The 26,482-nt window shown below is 41.0% G+C and overlaps 1 protein-coding gene across 1 annotated transcript in view; it reads right to left on the bottom strand.

Moving 5' to 3' along the window:
• Positions 1–10,363: 10,363 nt before the first annotated feature.
• Positions 10,364–26,482, bottom strand: part of LOC128645904 (ankyrin repeat and SOCS box protein 12) — a 34,070-nt gene continuing 17,951 nt past the window's right edge. The window contains exon 2 of the mRNA XM_053699221.1: positions 10,364–10,804. Coding sequence (XP_053555196.1) covers positions 10,671–10,804 — 134 coding nt within the window. The 3' untranslated portion in view covers positions 10,364–10,670. The remainder of the gene's footprint in view (positions 10,805–26,482) is intronic.

Genomic DNA, 26,482 nt, shown 5'->3' on the forward strand with positions numbered 1-26,482 from the left:
ATGTCCTCTATCGCCCTTGCTATTTAACCTGGCTATAGAACCCCTAGCTATATATATATCAGAAACAAGCTGCCGGCATTACAAGTGGGGTCTCATTCAATGCATCTATCACTGTATGCTGATGACCTACTCTTATATGTAACCAAGCCCTATGATAACATACCCAAACTCATCTCCATATTTCAACAATTTGGCACCATTTCGGGTTACAAGGTAAACCTGGACAAATCGGAAATGACATACCTGACTAGCAGGCACCCCCCCCACACCCATACAAACTGCGCTTAAAACCACGGATGACTCCTTCAAGTACCTGGGCATCCTCCTAGATGTTAACCCGCATTCAATATACAAACTGAACATCCCCCCAGTGGTCAAACAAATTTGCTCGCTATTGGCGAGCTGGTCTAAATTACCCATACCCTTGTCGGGGCGAGTGAGTTTAATTAAAATGTTGGCAATACCCAAGTTATTATACCCATTGCAGTTGCTTCCCTTCCTATTGACACAGAAGGACCTGAAGAGCATATCTAGTGCCTTCAGTGACTTTGCGTGGAATTCAAAGAAACATAGAATCAGCAGAACAAAACTAGCGTTACCTACTGACAAAGGTGTACTAAAGCTCCCAAACGTTGAATGGTACAATTGGGCGACGCTGACAAAATTAGTTTTTGAATGGTTAGCACGAACATCAGTCTTTAATGATGAAAACCTCGAAAAATCCCTTGTCCATCCACTTCACTTAGCCTTCCTCCCGCATGCTCCCATACACACTCTTCCTGCCCAAATCAAAAATAGCATTCTTTTCAGAGATCCACTACGTGCCTGGGCAAAATTATGCAAGTGGTGGAAGCTCTCCAGCGCAACTACTAAGCATCTCCCACTGAGGGGCAACCCTAACTTCCTCCCAGGCATGACTACGCGAATATTCGCCCAGTAGGAAGAGAAGGGGCTAAGTGTAATCTCACATCTAATAAACCCGCTTACCAACACAATATTCCCTTTGGCGCATCTACAAGATAAATTTGACCTCCCCAGACACAGTACATTTGCATACCTCCAAGTCACTCACTACGCACGTAAACTCCTCACTGAGGGTCTTGACGTCACGACGAGCTCCCCAATAGACACCATTTGCTCTCTGACTAAGCAGGGATCACACTCTATTTCCTACATCTATAGCTTAATTATTGAAGGCAAATCTACTGAGATCATGCAACAGCTGAGTGCCAAATGGTCCTGCTGCACAGGCCTCGACATTAGTGAAGACACTATATCAAACAGCTTTAAGCTGCTTACCACTAGCACATTAGCAATGAGATATAGAGAGATGCATCTTAAATTCATTCATTTCAGCTACATCACCCCCCACCTTAGAGCCAAGTGGGTTCCGGGCGCAGTGGATTCATGTCCTAAATGCTCCCTACCTGGTCCGGATATTACTCATCTGTTTTGGGGTTGCCCTAAAATAACTCAATACTGGAATAAGATACAATACTGGTTGAATAGGATACATAGCGAGACATTAGTCTTAACAATGCACGACGTCTTCTTTTTCAAAGGACACACACGGAGCACCCCACAGGACCGCTTCATAAACACCGCCATCCTAATAGCTAGGAAACTGATCCTACGACATTGGGTTTCTAGTAAACCGACACATATCACACATTTTACTAGCCTCTTGCATGCACAGCTTTTAATTGAACAGGCAGACTTCAAGGGAGACCTAGAGAGGAGAATTAAGACCTTTTACAGAAAATGGGAACCCTATCTATTGACCTTACCCGTCAGCATCTACACACAGATAATATCACCTTTTGCCAATAGTACATTTATGATGACAGAGAGACTGAGAAGTCAGGACATATAGGAAGGCTAAATGACTCCTAAAAACACTAACCTCCCTCTCCCCCCTCCTCTTCTTTCTTTCCTCTCCCCTGCTCCTTCCTTCCTTTCTTACTCCGTTCACTTTTCCAACTATCCTTACCTTTCCCATGAGACCCTGATGCATTGGGGCTAATCTGTGCAGGAAACCGCGATAAATCACGCGGGGCGGACCGGGTGCCTCCTCCCCAGCAAAGCCCAGCGAATTTGGGGCTTTCTCTGCCTCCTACGGATCACAAAATTAAACCCTGCCGCTCAGGTGGAGGACTCTGTTGTTGTTGCTGTTTTTGACTATTTATGTTAACTGGAAATGTTTTGTCCCCCCCTCCCCGGAGACCACCTGTGTTAGCACTAACCATCCCGGGAACACATCTAACTTGCACTGGCCATGGGATGTAAATGTAAATCTCCTCATATATATATCTAACTTTTTATTATGTAAATTGGATTGTCGCCCCGCCAGGGTTACCGCTTTTCCCCATGATGCCATTCGATCCAGGTCTTGTTACTTGCATAGGAAACTTTGTTGTTGTTATTGTTGGTTTCCCTATCCCCTTCCCCTCTTCTTTCCCTTCCCCCTTCCAATAGGTTTAACCCCTTTCCCCTCTCCCCTTTGATGCTACCCCTTTCCCACCCCCCCTTCCCCCCTTTTTCTTCCCGGTTTTAGTCAAAATTTTAAAATGCCCGTTTGGGTGACAGTTACTTCAAGACTGTATCAGACTAATACATATACCATGAAGTGAAGTGTCTGCTATGATGCCATTTTTGTGAATAATTGAGTTTCGCTTCTTCATGTATTTTATTACTTCTTGTTGTATTGTGCCCCCCTGGGGTTTTTTCACTAAATAAAGAAATAATAAAAAAAAAATAAAAAAAACAGAATTTATGCTTACCTGATAAATTACTTTCTCCAACGGTGTGTCCGGTCCACGGCGTCATCCTTACTTGTGGGATATTCTCCTCCCCAACAGGAAATGGCAAAGAGCCCAGCAAAGCTGGCCATATAGTCCCTCCCAGGCTCCGCCTACCCCAGTCATTCGACCGACGGACAGGAGGAAATATATATAGGAGAAACCATATGGAAACGTGGTGACTGTAGTTAAAGAAAATAATTCCTCAGACCTGATTAAAAAACCAGGGCGGGCCGTGGGCCGGACACACCGTTGGAGAAAGTAATTTATCAGGTAAGCATAAATTCTGTTTTCTCCAACATAGGTGTGTCCGGTCCACGGCGTCATCCTTACTTGTGGGAACCAATACCAAAGCTTTAGGACACGGATGAGGGGAGGGAGCAAATCAGGTCACCTAAACGGAAGGCACCACGGCTTGCAAAACCTTTCTCCCAAAAATAGCCTCCGAAGAAGCAAAAGTATCAAATTTGTAAAATTTGGCAAAAGAGTGCAGTGAAGACCAAGTCGCTGCCTTACATATCTGGTCAACAGGAGCCTCGTTCTTGAAGGCCCATGTGGAAGCCACAGCCCTAGTGGAGTGAGCTGTGATACTTTCAGGAGGCTGCCGTCCAGCAGTCTCAAAAGCCAATCTGATAATGCTTTTAAGCCAAAAGGAAAGAGAGGTAGAAGTTGCTTTTTTACCTCTCCTTTTACCAGAATAAACAACAAACAAGGAAGATGTTTGTCTGAAATCTTTTGTAGCCTCTAAATAGAATTTTAGAGCACGGACTACGCCCAAATTGTGTAACAAACGTTCCTTCTTTGAAACTGGATTCGGTCATACAGAAGGTACAACTATCTCCTGGTTAATATTTTTGTTGGAAACAACCTTCGGAAGAAAACCAGGCTCAGTACGCAAAACCACCTTATCTGCATGGACCAGATAGGGCGGAGAACACTGCAGAGCAGATAACTCAGAAACTCTTCTAGCAGAAGAAATTGCAACCAAAAACAAAACTTTCCACGATAATAACTTAATATCTACGGAATGTAAGGGTTCAAACGGAACCCCTTGAAGAACTGAAAGAACTAGAATAAGACTCCAGGGAGGAGTCAAAGGTCTGTAAACAGGCTTGATTCTAACCAGAGCCTGAACAAACGCTTAAACGTCTGGCACAGCTGCCAGCCTTTTGTGAAGTAAAACAGATAAAGCAGAGATCTGTCCCTTCAGAGAACTTGCAAAAAATCCTTTCTCCAAACCTTCTTGTAGAAAGGAAAGAATCTTAGGAATTTTTATCTTGTTCCATGGGAATCCTTTAGATTCACACCAACAGATATATATTTTCCATATTTTATGGTAAATTTTTCTAGTTACAGGCTTTCTAGCCTGAATAAGAGAATCTATTACAGAATCTGAAAACCCACGCTTTGAAAGAATCAAGCGTTCAATCTCCAAGCAGTCAGTTGGAGGGAAACCAGATTCGTATGTTCGAATGGACCCTGAACAAGAAGGTCCTGTCTCAAAGGTAGCTTCCATGGTGGAGCCGATGACATATTCACCAGGTCTGCATACCAAGTCCTGCGTGGCCACGCAGGAACTATCAAGATCACTGAAGCCCTCTCCTGATTGATCCTGGCTACCAGCCTGGGAATGAGAGGAAACGGTGGGAATACATAAGCTAGGTTGAAGATCCAAGGTGCTACTATTGTATCCACTAGAGTCGCCTTGGGATCCCTGGATTTGGACCCGTAACAAGGGACCTTGAAGTTCTGACGAGAGGCCATCAGATCCATGTCTGGAATGCCCCATAATTGAGTTATTTGGGCAAAGATTTCCGGATGGAGTTCCCACTCCCCCGGATGCTCCTCCATCACCAGGGAACTCCTTGTTCCCCCCTGATGGTTGATATATGCAACAGTCGTCATGTTGTCTGATTGACACCTTATGAATTTGGCCTTTGCTAGTCGAGGCCAAGCCTTGAGAGCATTGAATATCGCTCTCAGTTCCAGAATGTTTATCGGGAGAAGAGAGTCTTCCCGAGACCATAGACCCTGAGCTTTCAGGGGTTCCCAGACCGCGCCCCAGCCCACCAGACTGGCGTCGGTCGTGACAATGACCCACTCTGGTCTGCGGAAGCTCATTCCCTGTGACAGGTTGTCCAGGGTCAGCCACCAACGGAGTGAATCTCTGGTCCTTTGATCTACTTGGATCGTCGGAGACAAGTCTGTATAATCCCCATTCCACTGTCTGAGCAAGCACAGTTGTAATGGTCTTAGATGAATTCGTGCAAAAGGAACTATGTCCATTGCCGCAACCATCAAACCTATTACTTCCATGCACTGCACTATGGAAGGAAGAAGAACAGAATGAAGTACCTGACAAGAGCTTAGAAGTTTGATTTTCTGGCCTCTGTCAGAAAAATCTTCATTTCTAAGGAAACTATTATTGTTCCCAAGAAGGGAACTCTTGTTGACGGGGACAGAGAACTTTTTTTCTATGTTCACTTTCCACCTGTGAGATCTGAGAAAGGCTAGGACAATGTCCGTATGAGCCCTTGCTTTTGACAGAGACGACACTTGAATCAGGATGTCGTCCAAGTAAGGTACTACTGCAATGCCCCTTGGTCTTAGCACCGCTAGAAGGGACCCTAGTACCTTTGTGAAAATCCTTGGAGCAGTGGCTAATCCGAATGGAAGTGCCACAAACTGGTAATGCTTGTCCAGAAAGGCGAACCTTAGGAACCAAAGATGTTCCTTGTGGATAGGAATATGTAGGTACGCATCCTTTAAATCCACCGTGGTCATGAATTGACCTTCCTGGATGGTAGGAAGGATCGTTCGAATGGTTTCCATTTTGAACGATGAAACCCTTAGAAACTTGTTTAGAATCTTGAGATCTAAAATTGGTCTGAATGTTCCCTCTTTTTTGGGAACTATGAACAGGTTGGAGTAAAACCTCATCCCTTGTTCTCCTAATGGAACAGGATGAATCACTCCCATTCTTGACAGGTCTTCTACACAATGTAAGAATGCCTGTCTTTTTATTTGGGTCGAAGATAATTGAGACCTGTGGAACCTTCCCCTTGGGGGTAGTTCCCTGAATTCCAGGAGATAACCTTGAGAAACTATTTCTAGCGCCCAAGGATCCTGAATATCTCTTGCCCAAGCCTGAGCAAAGAGAGAAAGTCTGCCCCCCACCAGATCCGGTCCCGGATCGGGGGCCAACACTTCATGCTGTTTTGGTAGCAGTGGCAGGTTTCTTGGCCTGCTTACCCTTGTTCCAGCCTTGCATCGGTCTCCAGGCTGGCTTGGTTTAAGAAGTATTACCCTCTTACTTAGAGGGTGTAGAATTTGAGGCTGGTCCGTTTCTGCGAAAGGGACGAAAATTTGGCTTATTTTTAGCCTTAAAAGACCTATCCTGAGGAAGGGCGTGGCCCTTTCCCCCAGTGATGTCTGAAATAATCTCTTTCAAGTCAGGGCCAAACAGTGTTTTACCCTAGAAAGGGATGTTAAGCAATTTGGTCTTGGAGGACACATCCGCTGACCAAGACTTTAGCCAAAGCGCTCTGCGCGCCACGATAGCAAACCCTGAATTATTCGCCGCTAATCTAGCTAATTGCAAAGCGGCATCTAAAATAAAAGAGTTAGCCAATTTAAGTGCTTTAACTCTGTCCATAACCTCCTCATACGAAGATTCTTTATTGAGCGACTTTTCTAGTTCTTCGAACCAGAAACACGCAGCTGTAGTGACAGGAACAATGCATGAAATTGGTTGTAGAAGGTAACCTTGCTGAACAAACATCTTTTTAAGCAAACCCTCTAACTTTTTATCCATAGGATCTTGAAAACACAACTATCTTCTATAGGAATAGTAGTGCGTTTGTTTAGAGTAGAAACCGCCCCCTCGACCTTGGGGACTGTCTGCCATAAGTCCTTTCTGGGGTCGACTATAGGAAATAATTTCTTAAATATAGGGGGAGGAACAAAAGGTATGCCGGGCCTTTCCCACTCCTTATTTACTATGTCCGCCACCCGCTTGGGTATAGGAAAAGCATCAGGGGACACCGGAACCTCTAGGATGTCCATCTTACATAATTTCTTTGGAATGACCAAATTGTCACAATCATCCAGAGTAGATAATACCTCCTTAAGTAGTGCGTGGAGATGTTCTAATTTAAATTTAAATGTTACAACATCAGGTTCAGCTTGTTGAGAAATTTTCCCTGAATCTGAAATTTCTCCCTCAGACAAAACCTCCCTCCTGGCCCCTTCAGATTGGTGTGAGGGCATGCCAGAACAGTTATCATCAGCGTCCTCTTGCTCTTCAGTGTTTAAAACAGAGCAATCGCGCTTTCTCTGATAAGTAGGCATTTTGGATAAAATGTTTGCAATAGAATTATCCATTACAGCCGTTAATTGTTGCATGGTAATAAGTATTGGCGCACTAGATGTACTAGGGGCCTCTTGTGTGGGCAAAACTGGTGTAGACACAGAAGGGGATGATGCAGTACCATGCTTACTCCCCTCATTTGAGGAATCATCATGGGCAATATCATTATCTATGGCATTATTGTCCCTACTTTGTTTGGACACTATGACAAAATTATCACATATATTTAAATGGGGAGAAACCTTGGCTTTCATACATATAGAACATCGTTATCTGATGGTTCAGACATGTTAAACAGGCTTAAACTTGTCAACAAAGCACAAAAAACGTTTTACAATAAAACCGTTACTGTCACTTTAAATTTTAAACTGAACACACTTTATTACTGAATATGTGAAAAAGTATGAAGGAATTGTTCAAAATTCACCAAAATTTCACCACAGTATCTTAAAGCCTTAAAAGTATTGCACACCAAATTTGAAAGCTTTAACCCTTAAAATAACGGAACCGGAGCCGTTTTTACATTTAACCCCTATACAGTCCCAGGTATCTGCTTTGCTGAGACCCAAACAAGCCCAGAGGGGAATACGATACCAAATGATGCCTTCTATAAGCTTTTTCAGTGGTTCTTAGCTCCTCACACATGCATCTGCATGCCTTGCTTTCCAAAAACAACTGCGCATTAGTGGCGCGAAAATGAGGCTCTGTCTATGACTAGAAAAGGCCCCCAGTGAAAAAGGTGTCCAATACAGTGCCTGCCGTTTTTTTAAAACAATCCCCAAGATTATAATAACTATTAATAGTTATAATCTGCCAAATATGCTTAGTAAAGTAATCGTTTTAGCCCAGAAAAATGTCTACCAGTTTTTTAAGCCCTAATGAAGCCCTTTATTCTTATACTAAACTAAGAAAATGGCTTACCGGTTCCCATAGGGAAAATGACAGCTTCCAGCATTACCAAGTCTTGTTAGAAATGTGTCATACCTCAAGCAGCAAAAGTCTGCTCACTGTTTCCCCCAACTGAAGTTAATTAATCTCAACAGTCCTGTGTGGAAACAGCCATCGATTTTAGTAACGGTTGCTAAAATCATTTTCCTCTTACAAACAGAAATCTTCATCTCTTTTCTGTTTCAGAGTAAATAGTACATACCAGCACTATTTTAAAATAACAAACTCTTGATTGAAGAATAATACTACATTTAAACACCAAAAAAACTCTTAGCCATCTCCGTGGAGATGTTGCCTGTGCAACGGCAAAGAGAATGACTGGGGTAGGCGGAGCCTGGGAGGGACTATATGGCCAGCTTTGCTAGGCTCTTTGCCATTTCCTGTTGGGGAGGAGAATATCCCACAAGTAAGGATGACGCCGTGGACCGGACACACCTATGTTGGAGAAAAGTTATGCGTAAAGAAAAATAACGTAATATACTTTTGTCATTTATTTTGCACCCTTACATGTAATTTAGCTCTGAAAATTGAAGATTTTCTGATTTTCATAACTTTAAATGCCCCTGCTGAGTTACCAAGGCTAACCCTGCTACATATATTTTTGGGACTTCTGTTTACTGTAAAAACCTGTACAAAAGATCTTTGTTGCCAATAAACAAGACACAATGACAAACTTAAATCCTGATTTCAAAAAAAGTAATTACTTATAGAAATCCCATTTAAGAAGTCAAAATTACTGTTACTGACAATCACGAAAATACAAGTAAGAAATAAAAACAAACATTTTAAGAGCATAATTGTTCGATTTTCGTTTTCTTGCATTTCCTGCAGGTCTCGTTAGCTGTACACAATTTCAGGTATCTGTCCATTAAATACATATACATATATAAAAGCCTGTTCTGACTATTACAGAGGGACTATTCAATAGTACTGAATATAGGTTTAATAAATCTAGACCATTGTTTCTCAACCGCGGTCCTCAAGTACCCCAACAGGCCAGGTTTTCAATAGCTGAACCAGGGCACAGGTGAAATAATCAGCTGATGGATGAGAGCAGGTTATTAGTAACCATGGTTACTGATCAGCTGATTATTTCACCTGTGCACTGGTTCAGCTATAATGAAAACCTGGCCTGTTGGCAGTACTTGAGGACCGCGGTTGAGAAACACTAATCTAGACCATATATTCATATTATAAATCTAAAATATAATCTGGAATGTATTACACATGTGCAAAATAACAATTATTCCATATCATATTGGAACACTCACAAACATGTCAGAAAGTCCAGTTCTGCACTTTATCAAAACCTTTTGTATGTTTAATTCGATGTGTCCATTGTATTGTCAAAATATTGTAAATTCTGATGTCAATAGTGTCCATGTATCATATAGAACATTTTTTCTCTATATGCTAAAATCCGATATAGGAATGGTTTTATGATTTGCATTGTAATCACTCAAAACTTGAAAAACACGTATTAGGAGCCGATAAACAGCATAGGTAAAATTAGAATTGAGTGTTAAACCAAGTAAAGAACAGTAATGTACAATATGTGCAAAGTTATGCATTTAGAAACGAAAAGTCCAAAAGGTTATTTACAGACGCAATCACTTTTATATATAAAGAAAAGAAATGGAGTTGGGAATTATTATTTCAGATTATTTGAAACATGGTAAACAATGCAGTATTGTCGTAAGGCCAACAGAATTCTTGGCTGCATAGACTGAGGTATTTGCAGTATGGATATTAAAGTTCTTAGGCCATATTATATATCACTAGTTAGACCTCATCTTGACTATTGTGTGCAGTTCTGCAGACCTTATCTCCACAATATAAATAAACTGCAATCTGGAGGGCAACTAAAACAATATAAAGCTTGCAAAGAAAAGCTCAATGACATATGTATATCTTAGTCTAGGGAGAGAGGCAAATATAGAAACTTTGAAGCATTTTAAGGGGCTAAATAAAGCTGACACTGTATTTTTCACACAAAATGAGCAACAACAGAACAAGGGGTCATGATCTGAACTGTGTTATTGCTCCTGTATGTCCTTTTTACAAACTCACAATACCGGACAGATTTAATCCAAAATGTTAAATGTTTGTAGTGACTGACAGCATAAGGTAATGTGCAAAATGTAACATTTGTTCTACCAGTCAACCGTTATTAAATTATTTGACAAATACAATTTAAACACCACATAATGTTTTTTCGTTCAAGTAAAAACTACACACAAACACAATATTTTGAATGAAAAACGGCTCACTAAAAGTTAAAACTAGTTGGAAATGTAGGTTTGTGTACAAGTTATACCGTTGCTTTATTAGCGGTTATTGATTGATAGCAAAACAAACAACCAAAAGATGTGAAGAAAAACTCTAGAACAATCAACACAGCAACCTTTATGTAAATAATATTCTCTACTGTTTTTCCGACATTCTATAAAAAAAGAAAGTGTATGTTATTTGCTTTATGCAGTTTCATGGATTTTTGCAGAAGTGTTCTTGCGACCAGGGATTCTCGGCATCTACGGTTCATGAAATATTCTCTCTTAAGTCTCATAATATAAATATTTAACCATGGAATCAGGAATGTTCAGTTGCCCAATAACTTGTTTCTTTCCTGGGTGCATCAGCTGTTTCCTTATGGTCAAACGACACTGTGACATCAGAGGTCGAGGATGAGCTGTAGGAGAGCAAAAAGTAGCACTTATAATGAACTTACAGATTAAACTATTTTAAATACACAGAATGTAGCAGACATGTGCACGTGTCTATTTTGAGAAGATCCGAATGCCAAATAAGGCAGCCTCAAGCCACATTCGGCAATTTTCTGAGCCAGATTTATTTCTGTGAAAATGCAACACACTAATATCTGTGCAATCCAGAAACAGGCAATTGCAAGTCTAGAATGGAAGATATCTGTTTGTATAGAATCAAATTCAATTATGTGATTTAGAAATGCAATTCTAAACAACTTTCTTATTTACTTCTATTATCTAAACTGCTTTGTTCTCTTGGTATCTTCTGCTGAAAAGTATATCTAAGTAGGCTGAGGAGCAGCAATGTACTACTACAGGGCTCAACAAACCCAGGAGCCACTGGCTCCTAGAATTTTACCCCTGGCTCCAAAGTTTTTGGGTTATTTGCCATATATCTAAATACAAATCCATCTGGCTTGCTCCTAAATATTCTTACTGGCTACTAATGTTTAAACAGATTTGTCAAGCACTGTACTGGAAGCTAACTGCTGATTGGTGGCTGCACCTATACACCTCGTCATTGGCTCATCCAATGTATTCTGCTAGCTCTCAGTTGGGCATTGCTGCTTCTTCAACAAAAGATACCAAGAAAAAAAATTATATCTATCTGTCTCAAAATTAAACTGGAAAGTTGCTAAAAAAAAAAATACCATTGAATCTAAAAGCTTATACTTGAAACCCAATATTTTTCTTTCATGATTCAGATAAAGCATGCAATTTTAAACAATTTTCTAATTTACTTATATTATCAAATTGTCTTCATTCACTTGGTATCATTGGATAAAATGGAGGGAGGTATGCTCAGGAGTGTGCACATAGCTGGAGCACTATATGGCAGAAGTTTTGCAAGAATGTTACCCATTTGTAAGAGCACTAGATGGCAGCACTACTTCCTGCCATGGGAACAAAGCAAAGTTAATGAGCTTTGTTTTTTTTTAATTGTATGCTCTACCTGAATTGAATATAACTATCGGTTCAGGTTAGACTATTTGAAGCCGGTCTTCATGGCAGAATTGTTGTGAGAAAACTACTACTGAAGGTGGCAAATAAAGCAGTTGGCCAACTTTTTTAGCCCAAGCAAATCTCTATCTTGAGATGAAGAAACAGTGATTGGATGATGTCTGGATGTGTAGTTCCCATTGTGTAGTTGGTAATTTAGTTATAGTTGAAGGCACACTTAAAGGGACGTCGTACCCAAAAAAATATTTATTTCCTGATTCAGACAAAGCATACTTTTAAACAACTTTCAAATGTACTTGTTATATCTAATTTGCTTTGTTTTCTAGGTATCCTTTGTTAAAAGCATAAAATTGATTGGTGGCTGCACATATAAGCCTTTTGTCATTAGCTTACCATTGTGTTCAGCTAGCTCCCAGTAATTGTTGCTCCTTAACCTCTTAAGGACATATGACGGAATTTTTCCGTCATAAAACAATTGAGCAAACTGAAAGCTGTGTCCTTAAAGGGTTAAATAAAGAATACCAAGAGAATTAAACAAAATTGATAATAGAAGTAAATTGGAAAGTTTTGGTTTCATGTTACTTTAACAAGCACGGCTACCACAGTATTCAGCAGTAATTCATGTGGGTTGTGCTTATGGTGCCATCATTTGTTTTTGAAAAGCCAAAACTCATCTCCATGTTGTGCTATTTGACAAAAGAGGAGACTAAGGTACTGGATGACATTGTCTGGCCTTCACAGTCACATGACCTAAACTCAATAGATCACAGTGTGATGGGAAAGCAAGCAACTAATACATCCAGGGACAGAATTTATTTCCCCACTTTCTACAATAATTTTTAGTAAAAAATAAATAAATCTACAGATCATTTTGAAATTAAATTCATTTTTAAAATTAGTCGGTTACACTAAAAGTACTAGCTCAAATGTTAATGTGCTGATTAACTGAAGAATAAAGCAATTTTTATAATATATCACAGCAGCTGAAAATGTTACTGCAGAAAATCTGCAAAGAAAAAAATATATTTTTTGTTAAGGTTTTAAAATGTCTCTTGAATACATTTCTTTCCTTTGCTCTTGGTCTAACATCACATAATTATAAGGTAAAAATATAGTAAAAGAAATGGTACATTGCTCTCAAGAACATTTTACCTTCAGGAAACCAGGAAAGGCTAGAAAAAGTTACTAAGAGCCAGTCATCAATCAATGCACTGCTGCTTTCTAGTACTGCTCCGTATTTGACTGTTCTCTTCAAACAGCACACTGCTCTGGCTGCGCTATGTTATGGGAAACTTACACAGTGCAGCCAAAGCATAGCTCTGTTTGAAGAGAACAGCTGGATGTGGAACAGCACTACAAAGCAAAAGTGCTAACATTTCTTGCATGTGTCCTTTTCTTTCTGCAATAACATTTCAGATCACATCATGTTCTGCCTTGTTTTCATATACTGAAACTCATTCAGGCACCACAGGCTGTTAACTCATGAAGGGCTAGATTACAAATGGAGCACTATTTATTACTCCCGCTCAAAAGAAATAATACGCTAGAAGCGAGCTTTTTGTACAATATACAAGTGCTAACTCAACATGCGCAAAAAGCCGAAATGTTAATATCATTGTGTTAACATATTCCCCCATAGACTTCAATGGAGTGAAAAGTGTGTGTGAGGGGGTAAATGACACCCTTTCCCGATCGCATTTTCTCAAGTGCGCTAACCCAACATGAAATATTAATATTTGTTCTTCATATAGCAGAATATATTCTATTTAGCGACGTTAAAACCCTTTTGCATTCCTTTTTTTAAAACACCTGAGACCCTTATATCTTTGAGCCCTTATAACTTTTTATTTAATTTAAAAAAAAAATATTATTTATTAGATTGTGTTGAATGTAACTGCACGCTTTAAATGTATTTCTTTCCTAAGACATGGAAAGTCCACAACGTAATTCCAATTACTAGTGGGAATATCACTCCTGGCCAGCAGGAGGCGGCAAAGAGCACCACAGCAAAGCTGTTAAGTGTCACTCCCCTACCCATAATCCCCAGTCATTCTCTTTGCCTCTGTCAATGGAGGAGGTGAAGTTTTGGTGTCTGAAGAAATTAATTCCTTTTCTCTTGTAAGGTGTATCTAGTCCACGGTTCATCCATTACTTGTGGGATATTCTCCTTCCCAACAGGAAGCTGCAAGAGGACACCCACAGCAGAGCTGTCTATATAGCTCCTCCCCTAACTGCCACCCCCATTCTCTTGCAGCTCTCGACAAGATAGGAAGTATCAAGAGAGTGTAGTTTTACCTTCAATCAAAAGTTTGTTATTTTTAAACGGTACCGGCGTTGTACTATTTTACTCTCAGGCAGAAATTTGAAGAAGAATCTGCCTGGAGGTTGATGATCTTAGCGGTTTGTAACTAAGGTCCATTGCTGTTCTCACGCATAGCTGAAGAGTATGGGAAAGACTTCAGTTGGGGGAACGGTTTGCAGATTACCTGCTTTGAGGTATGTTCAGTATATTTATTTCTAGAGAGATGATAAGATCTAGAAAATGCTGACAGAGCCTTGTATAATTGAGGTAAGCCTGATGCAGTGATTTAACAACGACTGGGATCATGCTTACAAAAAAGGGTAATATTCATGTTAATACTCATATTTCTTAGTGACAAAACGTTTACATGTTATATAGAAAGAACGTTTTTTCTCTGAGGGTGATAAATCGTTTTTTGGGGCCTAGTTTCCACATGGCTAGTCAGATACTCCTAGGAGTATTTTCTTAAGGCCTTCTGACATCGAGTGCATGGTGGGAGGGGCCTATTTTCGCGCTCTAGATGCGCAGTTCATATTCAGACTGAGACATCCAGCTTCCCTAAAGGAGTCCTCTGGCATCTGAGGACCACGATAGAGGGCTTATTTCTTTCCTAAATCGTATTTGAGGGCAGTTATGAGCCACAGCAGAGCTGTGGCAAGGTGTTTAACTGTTTATTAACGTTTTCCAAATCCGGTTTGGGGCATAAAGGGTTAATCATCCATTTGCAAGTGGGTGCAATGCTGCTTTAGTCCCTTATACACACTGTAAAAATTTCGAAGAGTTTACTACTTTTTAACACTGTTTTGCCGTTTATGTGATAGTTTTTTTTGTCTTAAAGGCACAATACCGTTTTTATTTAATTACTGTTTCACATTTATTAGTGTTTTCCAAGCTTGCTGGTCTCATTACTAGTCTGTTAAACATGTCTGACATAGAGGAAACTCCTTGTTCAATATGTTTAGAAGCCATTGTGGAACCCCATCTTAGAATGTGTACCAAATGTACTGAAATTTCTATAACTTATCATCAGAGGTTTCTCCGACTGACAAAAGGGAGGTTATGCCATCTAGCTCTCCCCACGTGTCAGAACCTATAACTCCCGCTCAAGTGACCCCAAGTACATCTAGCGCGTCCAATGCGTTTACTTTACAAAACATGGCGGCAGTTACGACTAATACCCTCACAGAGGTATTGTCCAAACTGCCAGGGTTACAAGGAAAGCGAGACAGCTCTGGCGCTAGAACAAATACAGAGCTTTCTGATGCTTTAGTAGCTATGTCCGATATACCCTCACAATGCTCCGAAGCCGTGGCAAGGGATTTGCTATCTGAGGGTGAGATTTCAGAGAAGACGTTACTTCAGTCCGATTCTGAAATGACAGCCTTTAAATTTAAGCTTGAACACCTCTGCTTATTGCTCAGGGAGGTTTTAGCGACTCTGGATGACTGTGACCCCATTGTAGTTCCAGAGAAATTGTGTAAAATGGACAAATACTTTGCAGTGTCTGTTTACACTGATGTTTTTCCAGTCCCTAAGAGGTTTTCGGAAATTATTACTAAGGAATGGGATAGACCAGATGTGCCGTTCTCTCCCCCTCCTGCTTTTAAAAAGATGTTTCCCATAGATGCCACCATACGGGACTCGTGGCAGAAGGTCCCTAAGGTGGAGGGAGCAGTCTCTACCCTAGCTAAGCGTACAACTATCCCCGTCGAGGACAGTTGTGCTTTCTTAGATCCTATGGATAAAAAATTGGAGGGTCTCCTTAATAAATTTTTTATCCATCAAGGTTTTATTCTCCAGCCTCTTGCATGCATCGCCCCAGTTACTGCTGCAGCGGCTTTTTGGTTTGAGTCTCTCGAGGAGGCTCTACAGGTGGAGACCCCGTTAGATGATATTTTAGACAGGATTAAAGCTCTCAAGTTAGCTAATTCCTTTATTTCTGACGCCGTTTTTCATCTAACCAAACTAACGGCTAAGAATTCAGGTTTTCCCATTCTGGCGCCTAGGGCCAGAATGGTCAGCAGACGTTACTTCAAAGTCTAAGCTTCTTAACTTCCCCTTCAAAGGACAGACCCTATTCGGGCCGGGCCTGAAGGAGATCATTTCTGATATTACTGGAGGAAAAGGTCATGCCCTTCCTCAGGATAGGTCCAATAAATTAAGGACCAAACAGAATAATTTTCGTTCATTTCGAAACTTCAAGAGTGGCGCAGCTTCAGCTTCCTCTAATGCAAAACAAGAGGGAAATTTCGCAAAGTCCAAACCAGTCTGGAGACCGAACCAGGCTTGGAACAAGGGGAAGCAGGCCAAAAAACCTGCTGCCGCCTCTAAGACAGCAAGGAGTAGCCCCCGATCCGGGACCGGATCTAGTAGGGGGCAGACTTTCTCTCTTCGCCCAGGCTTGTAGGGGGTAGACTTTCTCTCTTCGCCCAGGTTTGGGCAAGAGACGTCCAGGATCCCTGCTCATTAGAGATTGTTTCCCAGGGATATCTTCTGGACTTCAAAGCTTCATCTCCAAAGGGGAGATTTCATCTCTCACAATTATCTGTAAACCAGATAAAGAGAGAGGCATTCTTACGTTGTGTTCAAGACCTACTGGTTATGGGAGTGATCCACCCAGTTCCAAGGGAGGAACAGGGGCAGGGCTTTTATTCAAATCTGTTTATAGTTCCCAAAAAAGAGGGAACTTTCAGACCAATCTTGGATCTCAAGATCCTAAACAAATTTCTCAGAGTCCCATCCTTCAAGATGGAGACTATCCGAACCATCCTCCCTATGATCCAGGAGGGTCAATTTATGACTACCGTGGACTTAAAGGATGCTTATCTCCACATTCCGATTCACAGAGATCATCATCAGTTCCTCAGGTTCGCCTTCCTAGACAGGCATTACCAGCTTGTGGCTCTTCCCTTCGGGCTAGCCACGGCACCAAAAAGCTTTACGAAGGTTCTAGGGTCCCTACTGGCGGTTCTAAGGCCACGAGGCATAGCGGTGGCTCCTTACCTAGACGACATTCTGACACAGGCATCGACTTTTCAAATCGCCAAGTCCCATACGGACATTGTTCTGGCCTTTCTGAGGTCTCACGGGTGGAAGGTGAACGAAGAAAAGAGTTCTCTCTCCCCTCTGACTGCTTGGAGATTGAACGCTTGATTTTATCAAAATGTGGTTTCTTCGAGTCGGTCATTGATACCTTGATTCAGGCTTGAAAGCCTGTCACCAGGAAAATCTATCATAAGATATGGTGTAAATATCTTCATTGGTGTGACTCCAAGGGTTACTCATGGAGTAAGTTCAGAATTCCTAGGATATTATCCTTTCTCCAAGAAGGATTGGAGAAGGGATTGTCAGCTAGTTCCTTAAAGGGACAGATTTCTGCTCTACCTATTCTTCTGCACAAGCGTCTGGCAGATGTTCCAGACGTTCAGGCGTTTTGTCAGGCTTTAGTTAGAATCAATAAATAAAAAGAGAGAAGCGCTCAACCTGGGAACGAACAATAGCATAATAGCTTGTTCTATGGCTAGTTACCACCCTAGAAGCAGCCTCTTTTTGCTCAATATGTGCCTTTCACAGAGAAGAACTTTCCTGTAGCATATCAGTCTGATCCCGACTTCACAGTACAGTCCAGCACCGAAATACCAGGCAATCCTTCTCTGAACGAGAGAAACAGCAAAACCCCAGACATACGTTTACTGTGAAGTCAGGATCAGACTGATATGCTTCAGGAAAGTTCTTCTCTGTGAAAGGCACATTTTGAGCAAAAAGAGGCTGCTTCTTGGGTGGTAACTAGCCATAGAGCAAGCTATTATGCCATTGTTCGTTCCCAGGTTGAAAACTTCTCTCTTTTTATTTATGCAAATTATGACATTTTGGGAAGTCTCCCTAAGTGTGATGCGGGAATCCAGACGTGGACCTGTTGCTCAGTGTGCCTAGAGGGATATGGCTGCACCTCACTGACGAGGCCCACAATAGGCCGAAATGTACGTCTGGGGTTTTGCTGTTTCTCTCGTTCAGAGAGGGATTGCCTGGTATTTCGGGGCTGGACTGTACTGTGAAGTCAGGATCAGGCTGATATGCTTCAGGAAAGTTCTTCTCTGTGAAAGGCACATTTTGAACAAAAAGAGGCTGCTTCTTGGGTGGTAACTAGCCATAGAGCAAGCTATTATGCTATTGCTCGTTCCCAGGTTGAGCGCTTCTCTCTTTTTATTTATGCAAATTATGACATTTTGGGAAGTCTCCCTAAGTGTGATGCGGGAATCTAGACGTGGACCCGTTGCTCAGTGTGCCTAGAGGGATATGGCTGCACCTCACTGACGAGGCCCACAATAGGCCGAAACGTACGTCTGGGGTTTTGCTGTTTCTCTCGTTCAGAGAGGGATTGCCTGGTATTTCGGGGCTGGACTGTACTGTGAAGTCAGGATCAGACTGATATGCTTCAGGAAAGTTCTTCTCTGTGAAAGGCACATTTTGAGCAAAAAGAGGCTGCTTCTTGGGTGGTAACTAGCCATAGAGCAAGCTATTATGCTATTGTTCGTTCCCAGGTTGAGCGCTTCTCTCTTTTTATTTATGCAAATTATGACATTTTGGGAAGTCTCCCTAAGTGTGATGCGGGAATCCAGACGTGGACCCGTTGCTCAGTGTGCCTAGAGGGATATGGCTGCACCTCACTGACGAGGCCCACAATAGGCCGAAACGTACGTCTGGGGTTTTGCTGTTTCTCTTGTTCAGAGAGGGATTGCCTGGTATTTCGGGGCTGGACTGTACTGTGAAGTCAGGATCAGACTGATATGCTTCAGGAAAGTTCTTCTCTGTGAAAGGCACATTTTGAGCAAAAAGAGGCTGCTTCTTGGGTGGTAACTAGCCATAGAGCAAGCTATTATGCTATTGTTCGTTCCCAGGTTGAGCGCTTCTCTCTTTTTATTTATTTAGAATCAAGCCTGTGTTTAAACCTGTTGTTCCGCCATGGAGTTTAAATTTAGTTCTTAAAGTTCTTCAAGGGATTCCGTTTGAACCTCTGCATTCCATATATATCAAGCTTTTATCTTGGAAAGTTCTGTTTTTGGTAGCTATCTCTTCGGCTCGAAGAGTTTCAGAGTTATCTGCCTTACAGTGCGATTCCCCTTATCTGATCTTCCATGCAGATAAGGTAGTTTTGCATACCAAACCTGGATTTCTTCCTATGGTGGTATCTAATAAGAATATCAATCAGGAGATTGTTGTTCTGTCACTGTGTCCTAATCCTTCTTCAAAGAAGGAACGTCTATTACACAATCTTGACGTGGTTCATGCTTTAAAGTTTTATTTACAAGCTACTAAGAATTTTCGTCAAACATCTGCATTGTTTGTTGTCTACTCTGGACAGAGGAGAGGCCAAAAGGCTTCGGCATCTTCTCGTTCTTTTTGGCTGAGAAGCATAATCCGTTTAGCTTATGAGACTGCTGGCCAGCAGCCTCCTGAAAGAATTACAGCTCATTCCACTAGAGCGGTAGCAAAATGAGGCCTCTGTTGAACTGATTTGTAAGGCGGCGACTTGGTCTTCGCTTCATACTTTTTCTAAATTCTACAAATTTGATACTTTTGCTTCCTCCAAGGCTATTTTTGGGAGAAAGCACCTGCCTTGTCCCTCCCTTCATCCGTGTCCTAAAGCCTTGGTATTGGTATCCCACAAGTAATGGATGAACCCGTGGACTGGATACACCTTACAAGAGAAAACAAAATTTATGCTTACCTGATAAATTTCTTTCTCTTGTGGTGTATCCAGTCCACGGCCCACCCTGTCACTTTAAGGCAGGTGTTTTTTATTTTTAAACTACAGTCACCACTGCACCCTATAGTTTCTCCTTTTTTCTTGCTTGTCTTCAGTCGAATGACTGGGGGTGGCAGTTAGGGGAGGAGCTATATAGACAGCTCTGCTGTGGGTGTCCTCTTGCAGCTTCCTGTTGGGAAGGAGAATATCCCACAAGTAATGGATGAACCCGTGGACTGGATACACCACAAGAGAAAGAAATTTATCAGGTAAGCATAAATTTTGTTTTTTGGGTACTTTTCCCTGCAAGCAAGGATTTGGGTTTAGCCGAGTCCACGACAATCTCTTCAGTAGAGTAGTGGTTGCTTTTAAGCAGTTAGGAAGTTGTGAGGTGGTCCTTACTTTGTTTCCTAACATACTGCTGCCCTAGTTATAGAAAGCCAGAGTAGGTTACTCTGTTCTTTCTTTTGTCTACAGGTCTCTGTAAGGAGTATGTCCTTTCACGTCTTTTGAGCCGTCTTCCTGCTGGACAGCTAGATTGCAGGTAAGTGTTTTTTTGTCTTCTAGGTACTGGAGACTTGCACTTCAGAAGATCATTAATTCTGCAATATTAATTGGGACATAATTATCCTGTATGCAGGATTTGTTTGGAAAGTGAGCAGGCACAATTGTATGTGGGAAGACTAGGGGTTAATTTCCCCTTATCTAATGGATTGTTCCTCTGTGGCTCTTTGTTTAATCTATTAATTTATTAATGATTTGTATGTTTGAAATATGTAGACTCTCTTGCTAGATGTCTGGCTTCAGGAGCGTTCTCTACACATAGAAATAATTGTTTGACCGGCAATTTTAATCGGTCTGTAAATGTGCTTTGATGGAGACTTTTTCTGTGGAGACCGGGAACTGCTTGTGTACAGGGGAGAAAAATAATAATAAAAAAAAATAAAATCGCTGTTACTAGGCAGTTTTTTGTATCCACAATTCCTGTGGTGCCGGTCATGTGACCCTCTGTTCTTCCGAATACGGAGCTGAGTCACTAATTCTTGCAGTTTTGTGTCAGCTGGTGAGAAATCGACTGATGGCAATTCTCTGTGCATATATTGCTTCTGGATTGCGAAGGGCACCTCACCTGGGGTGTAGAGGTCCAGAGGTTTTTTTTCTTTTTGGGTGGTTAATTATTATAACGCTTGGGACAAAAGGACTACTCTTAAAGTTACAGTAGTTTTTTTCAGACTTTATTCTGCTTTTAATTTTTTTTTTGGGGGGGGAAAGAATTTTAATTTCAAGCTATAGACATGGATAATCAAATTGTTTCTTTTGATAAATGTTTATTATATCTAGAGGCCCAAATTGTTTCACCTATGCAATTTTGTGCTAATTATTTAGCTAGAACACTAGAGTGTAAAAATAAATTGTTGCCCAATGTCTCTCAGGAGGATGCTGTTCAGGCATTGCCACAGCTTGTTCCTCAAACGTCCCAAGCCTCTATGGCGTCACATACAGTTCCTCTCAGCATCCTGGAGGAGTTTATTTGCCTGCAGATTTTGCTGCTCAGGTATCTTCTGCGGCATTATCTGTTTTCCTATGTTGGGAAAACGCAAGAGGAAAATTAGACATTCAGATAGTATATGAGGGTACCGTCCTTCAAAATGGAAAGCATTCGTTCCATTCTTCCTTTGGTCCAAGAGGGTCAGTTCATGACGACCATAGACCTGAAGGACACATATCTTCATGTTCCCATCCACAGAGATCATTACAAATTCCTGAGATTTGCTTTTCTAGACAAGCACTTTCAGTTTGTGGCTCTTCCGGTTGGCCTTGCCACAGCTCCCAGAATCTTCTCAAAGGTTCTGGGGGTTCTCTTGGAAGTGGTCAGGTCTCTGAGAATTGTTGTGGCACCCTACCTGGATGACATATTGGTTCAGGTGCAATCTTTTCAAAAAGCAAACTCTCATACAGAGATCTTGTTGTCTTTTCTACGTTCCCACAAATGGAAAGTTAATTTGGAAAAGAGTTCCCTTGTTCCAGCTATAAGGGTGGTTTTCTTAGGGAACATCATAGAGTCCCTATCTATGAAAAATTTTCTGATAGAGGTCAGAAAATCCAAAATTCTCTCCTATTGCCTCTTCAGTTTACTGTTTGGCCATCGGTGGCTCAATGCATGGAGGTAATTGGTCTGATGGTCGCTTCCATGGACATCATTCCCTTTGCTCGATTCCATGTGAGAGCTCTGCAATTATGCATGCTCAGACGATGAAACGGAGACAATTCGGATCTGTCTCAGAGGATAGATCTAGACCAGTCGACAAGAGACTCTCTTCCGTGGTCGCTTTCTCAGGAGCATCTGTCTCTCAGAGCACATGCTTCCGGAGACCTTCCTGGGTGATCGTGACCATGGACGCCAGCTCACAATTGTTGTCTGCCATCCACATTCCAGTGGTGGACAACTGGGAGGTGGATTTTCTGAGCAGACTTTTCATCCCGGTGAGTGAACTCTCCATCCGGAGGTGTTCTCCAGATTAACCCTCAAGTGTGGGGTGCCAGAGTTGTATCTGATGGTGTCTCGGCAGATCGCCAAGCTTCCAAGGTACGGTTCAAGGTCAAGAGATCCACAGGCCGCTCTGATAGATGCTCTGGCGGTTCCTTGGATTTTCGGTCGAGCATATCTGTTTCCTCCGTTTGCAATCCTTTCATGAGTCATTGCTCGTATCAAACAGGAAAGAGCGTCGGTAATTCTAATAGCTCCTGCATGGCCTCACAGGATCTGGTATGCAGACCTAGTGAAGATGCCATCTCTGCCACCTTGGAGGTTGCCTCTGAGGAAGGACCTTCTATTTCAGGGTCTATTCCTCCATCCAAATCTCGTTTCTCTGAAGCTGACTGCTTGGAGATTAAAACGCTTAGTTCTGGCTAAGCGTGGGTTTTCTCAGTCTGTCATCGAGACCATGCTGCAGGCTCGTAAGCATGTTACTCGTAAAATTTACCATACGATATGGCCTATATACCTTTTTTTTGGTGTGAATCAAGGAGCTACTCTTGGAGTAGGGTCAGGATTCCTAGAATTGTGTCTTTTCTCCAGGAAGGTCTGGAGAAAGGATTGTCTTCCAGTTCTCTGAAAGGTCAGATTTATGCATTACCTATTCTTTTACATAAGCGTTTGGCGGATGTGCCAGATGTTCAATCTTTTGTTAGGCCTGGGTCAGAATCATGCCTGTGTTTAAGCCTGTTGCTCCTCCTTGGAGCCTTAACCTTGTTCTTAAAGTTTTGCAGCGGGCTCCGTTTGAGCCAATGCATTCCATAGATATTAAGCTGTTATCTTGGAAGATTGTTTCTTATTGCTATTTCTTCTGCTCTGAAAGTTTTGGAAACCTTATCTTTCATGTGGATAAGGTGGTTTTTCGTACTAAATTGGGGTTTCTCTCTAAAGTGGTTTTGGATAGAAATATTAATCAGGAAATTGTTGTTCCTTCTCTCTGTCCCAATCCTCCTTCTCATAAGGAAAGTCTGTTGCACAACTTGGATGTGGTGCATGCTCTAAAATTCTACCTACAGGCGACTAAGGATTTTCACCAGTCTTCTACCCTGTTTATTTGTTTCTCAGGAAAGCGTAAGGTTCAGAAGGCTACTGCTACTTCTCTTTCCCTCTGGTTGAGAAGTATAATTCGTTTTGCTTACGAGACTGCTGGTCAGCTATTCATCCTGTGTCCTCTAGCTTGAGTATTGGTTCCAACTAGTAATTGGAATGACGTTGTGGACTCTCCATGTCTTAGCAAAGAAAACTAAATTTATGCTTACCTGATAAATTTCTATCTTTCCGGACATGGAGAGTCCACGACCCCAACCTTATTTAAGACAGTTAATCTTGACTAAACCTCAGGCACCTCTACACCTTTGCGTTATTCCTTTTTCCATTTCCCTTTGGTCGAATGACTGGGGATTATGGGTAGGGTAGTGACAATTAACAGCTTTGCTGTGGTGCTCTTTGCCTCCTTCTGCTGGCCAGGAGTGATATTCCCACTAGTAATTGGAATGACGTCGTGGACTCTCCATGTCCGGAAATAAATTTATCAGGTAAGCATAAATTTTGTTTAATGTTTTTTTGCGCAACCTTTTAGTCGAGAGTAACAGTTAACCAGAGCTCTGAAGTCACGTTATCCAAATGCAATATTTATATGTGCGCTTCTTCAGGAGGCACGCACAGAACCGCGAGAAACACTTTTTCGCTCATGTGCAACAGTTAGCGTGCCACTTGCTATCTAGCCCTAATTTGGTTGAGGGAGTGCCAAGAGTGTGCAACATTTTTATCAAGGCAAAGTAGCTACTTTGAAGAATTTAAAACATTGGTCAATGCATACATTTGATTTGTGTTCTATTTTCCACATTTTATACAAGTCATACATCCTACTGTGAGTAGGTGAGTTCACATTTTAGACTGGTACAGTATTTATATATTTATTTTTAAACACACTAAGTAAGTTTACTGTGCCTATTTGTTATCTAGACTTTAGTCATTAGAATTAGATATTGGGGGGAAAAAAAAAGATAGATGTCTTTGTAACAGAGACTGTAAATCAGATTACTTATATCTGTACCTATAATGTTAACAACAACTACAACAAAAAAACAAGTGGCGACAAAAGTTAATAAAAAAAATCTGTACTGTTTTTAATCAGGTAGTAAGGTTTATAACCAACAGTATCTGGGCCTTGATCAGTATTTAACATGCAGAAACAGTGCAACCCACTACATACATAAAAACTAAAATAATATTTCTTTGCTCTTATCAACAAGGACGATTGACCAGGACATTAATGCTTAGACCCAGAATAGGCTTTTAAATACTGTGCATATGTTCTTATTTTTATGTTGCTAGCAGCCTGAAGGTAATTTAAATTTACTGCAAATATGTTTAATTACAGTTCTTTTTGCTCACTTTAAAAAGATAAACTTATCAACTAAAACTTACAAAAGCGGTGCGAATTAAGCACAGCTGCAGAAACCACACACACTATCATTTTTAATTCAGTTCTCAGAACTTTAGGGCCAAAGTTGAGAATCAAGACCCTAATCTGTAGTGTGTTATGAAGGTATACATAGAAATCCACTCAGATGCATTGACCCCTTTGTGACCAGACCATTTTTCAATTTTCTGACCGTTTGGGACCAGGGCTATTTTTTACATTTCTGCTGTGTTTAGCTATAATTTTCCTCTTACTCATTTGCTGTACCCACACATATTATATACAGTTTTCCTCGCTATTAATAAATGGACTTTCTAAAGATACCATTATTTTCATCATATCATATCATATAATTTACTATATTTTTTTTTATATAAAATTTGATGAAAAAATTTAAGAAAAAAACAAAACAAAAACAAAATACACACACTTTCTTCTAACTTTGACCCCCAAAATCTGTTACGCATCTACAACCACCAAAAAACACACATGCTAAATAGTTTCTAAATTTTGTCCTGAGTTTAGAAATATCCAATATTTACATGTTTGCTTTTTTTCTGCAAGTTGTAGGGCAATAAATACAAGTAGCACTTAGCTATTTCCAAACCATTTTTTTTCAAAATTAGCGTTACATTGGAACACTGATATCTGTCAGGAATCCCTGAATAACCCTTCACATGTATTTTTTTTTTTTTTAGTAGACAACCCAAAGTATTGATTTAGGCCCATTTTGGTATATTTCATGCCACCAGTTAACCGCAAAATGCGATTAATAAAAAAAAAAAAAAGTTCACTTTTTCACAAACTTTAGGTTTCTCTTACTTTTTGGTAATTAGAAGGCCGCTAAATGCCGCTGCGCATCACACTTGTATTATGCCCAGCAGTGAAGGGGTTAATTATGTAGCTTGTAGAGAGCTTGTAGGGTTAATTTTAGCTTTAGTGTAGTAGACAACCCAAAGTAATGATCTAGGCCCATTTTAGTATATTTCATGCCACCATTTCACCGCCAAATGCGATCAAATAAAAATAATTGTGTTTTTTTTCACAAACTTTAGGTTTCTCACTGAAATTATTTACAAACAGCTTGTGCAATTATGGCACAAAGGGTTGTAAATGCTTCTCTGGGGTCCCCTTTGTTCAGAAATAGCAGACATATATGGCTTTGGCGTTGCTTTTTGGTAATTAGAAGGCCGCTAAATGCCGCTGTGCACCACACTTGTACAATGCCCGGCAGTTAAAGGGACAGTTTACTCAAAAATGTCCTCCCCTTTAATTTGTTCCCAATTATCCACTTTACCTGCTGGATTGTATTCAATTGTTTACAAGTTTTCCATTACCTTATATTGGCATTTGAAATAGTTTATTTAGCCTGTGGTATCCCCACCCATCCTAAACGTTTTTGGCCTCAAGGCCAAGCTGTGTTAACACAGCCAGTAGAAGAAATTACACTCCAAGTGGGTTATAGAAGCGATAAGGTAATAAAATGTTAATTTTCCATTGTGCTCTCCAAGTATTGGTGAATGGACAGATATAAGATAAAGAAGCATGTATATTTACACAATGTCATAAAGTAATGAGATCCGATTATACCTACAAGCTCAACCCATTTTATTAGGTTGTGGCTTCAAAACAC

This window comes from Bombina bombina, chromosome 1 (assembly GCF_027579735.1).
Source record: "Bombina bombina isolate aBomBom1 chromosome 1, aBomBom1.pri, whole genome shotgun sequence".
NCBI classification, from domain to species: Eukaryota; Metazoa; Chordata; class Amphibia; order Anura; family Bombinatoridae; genus Bombina; species Bombina bombina.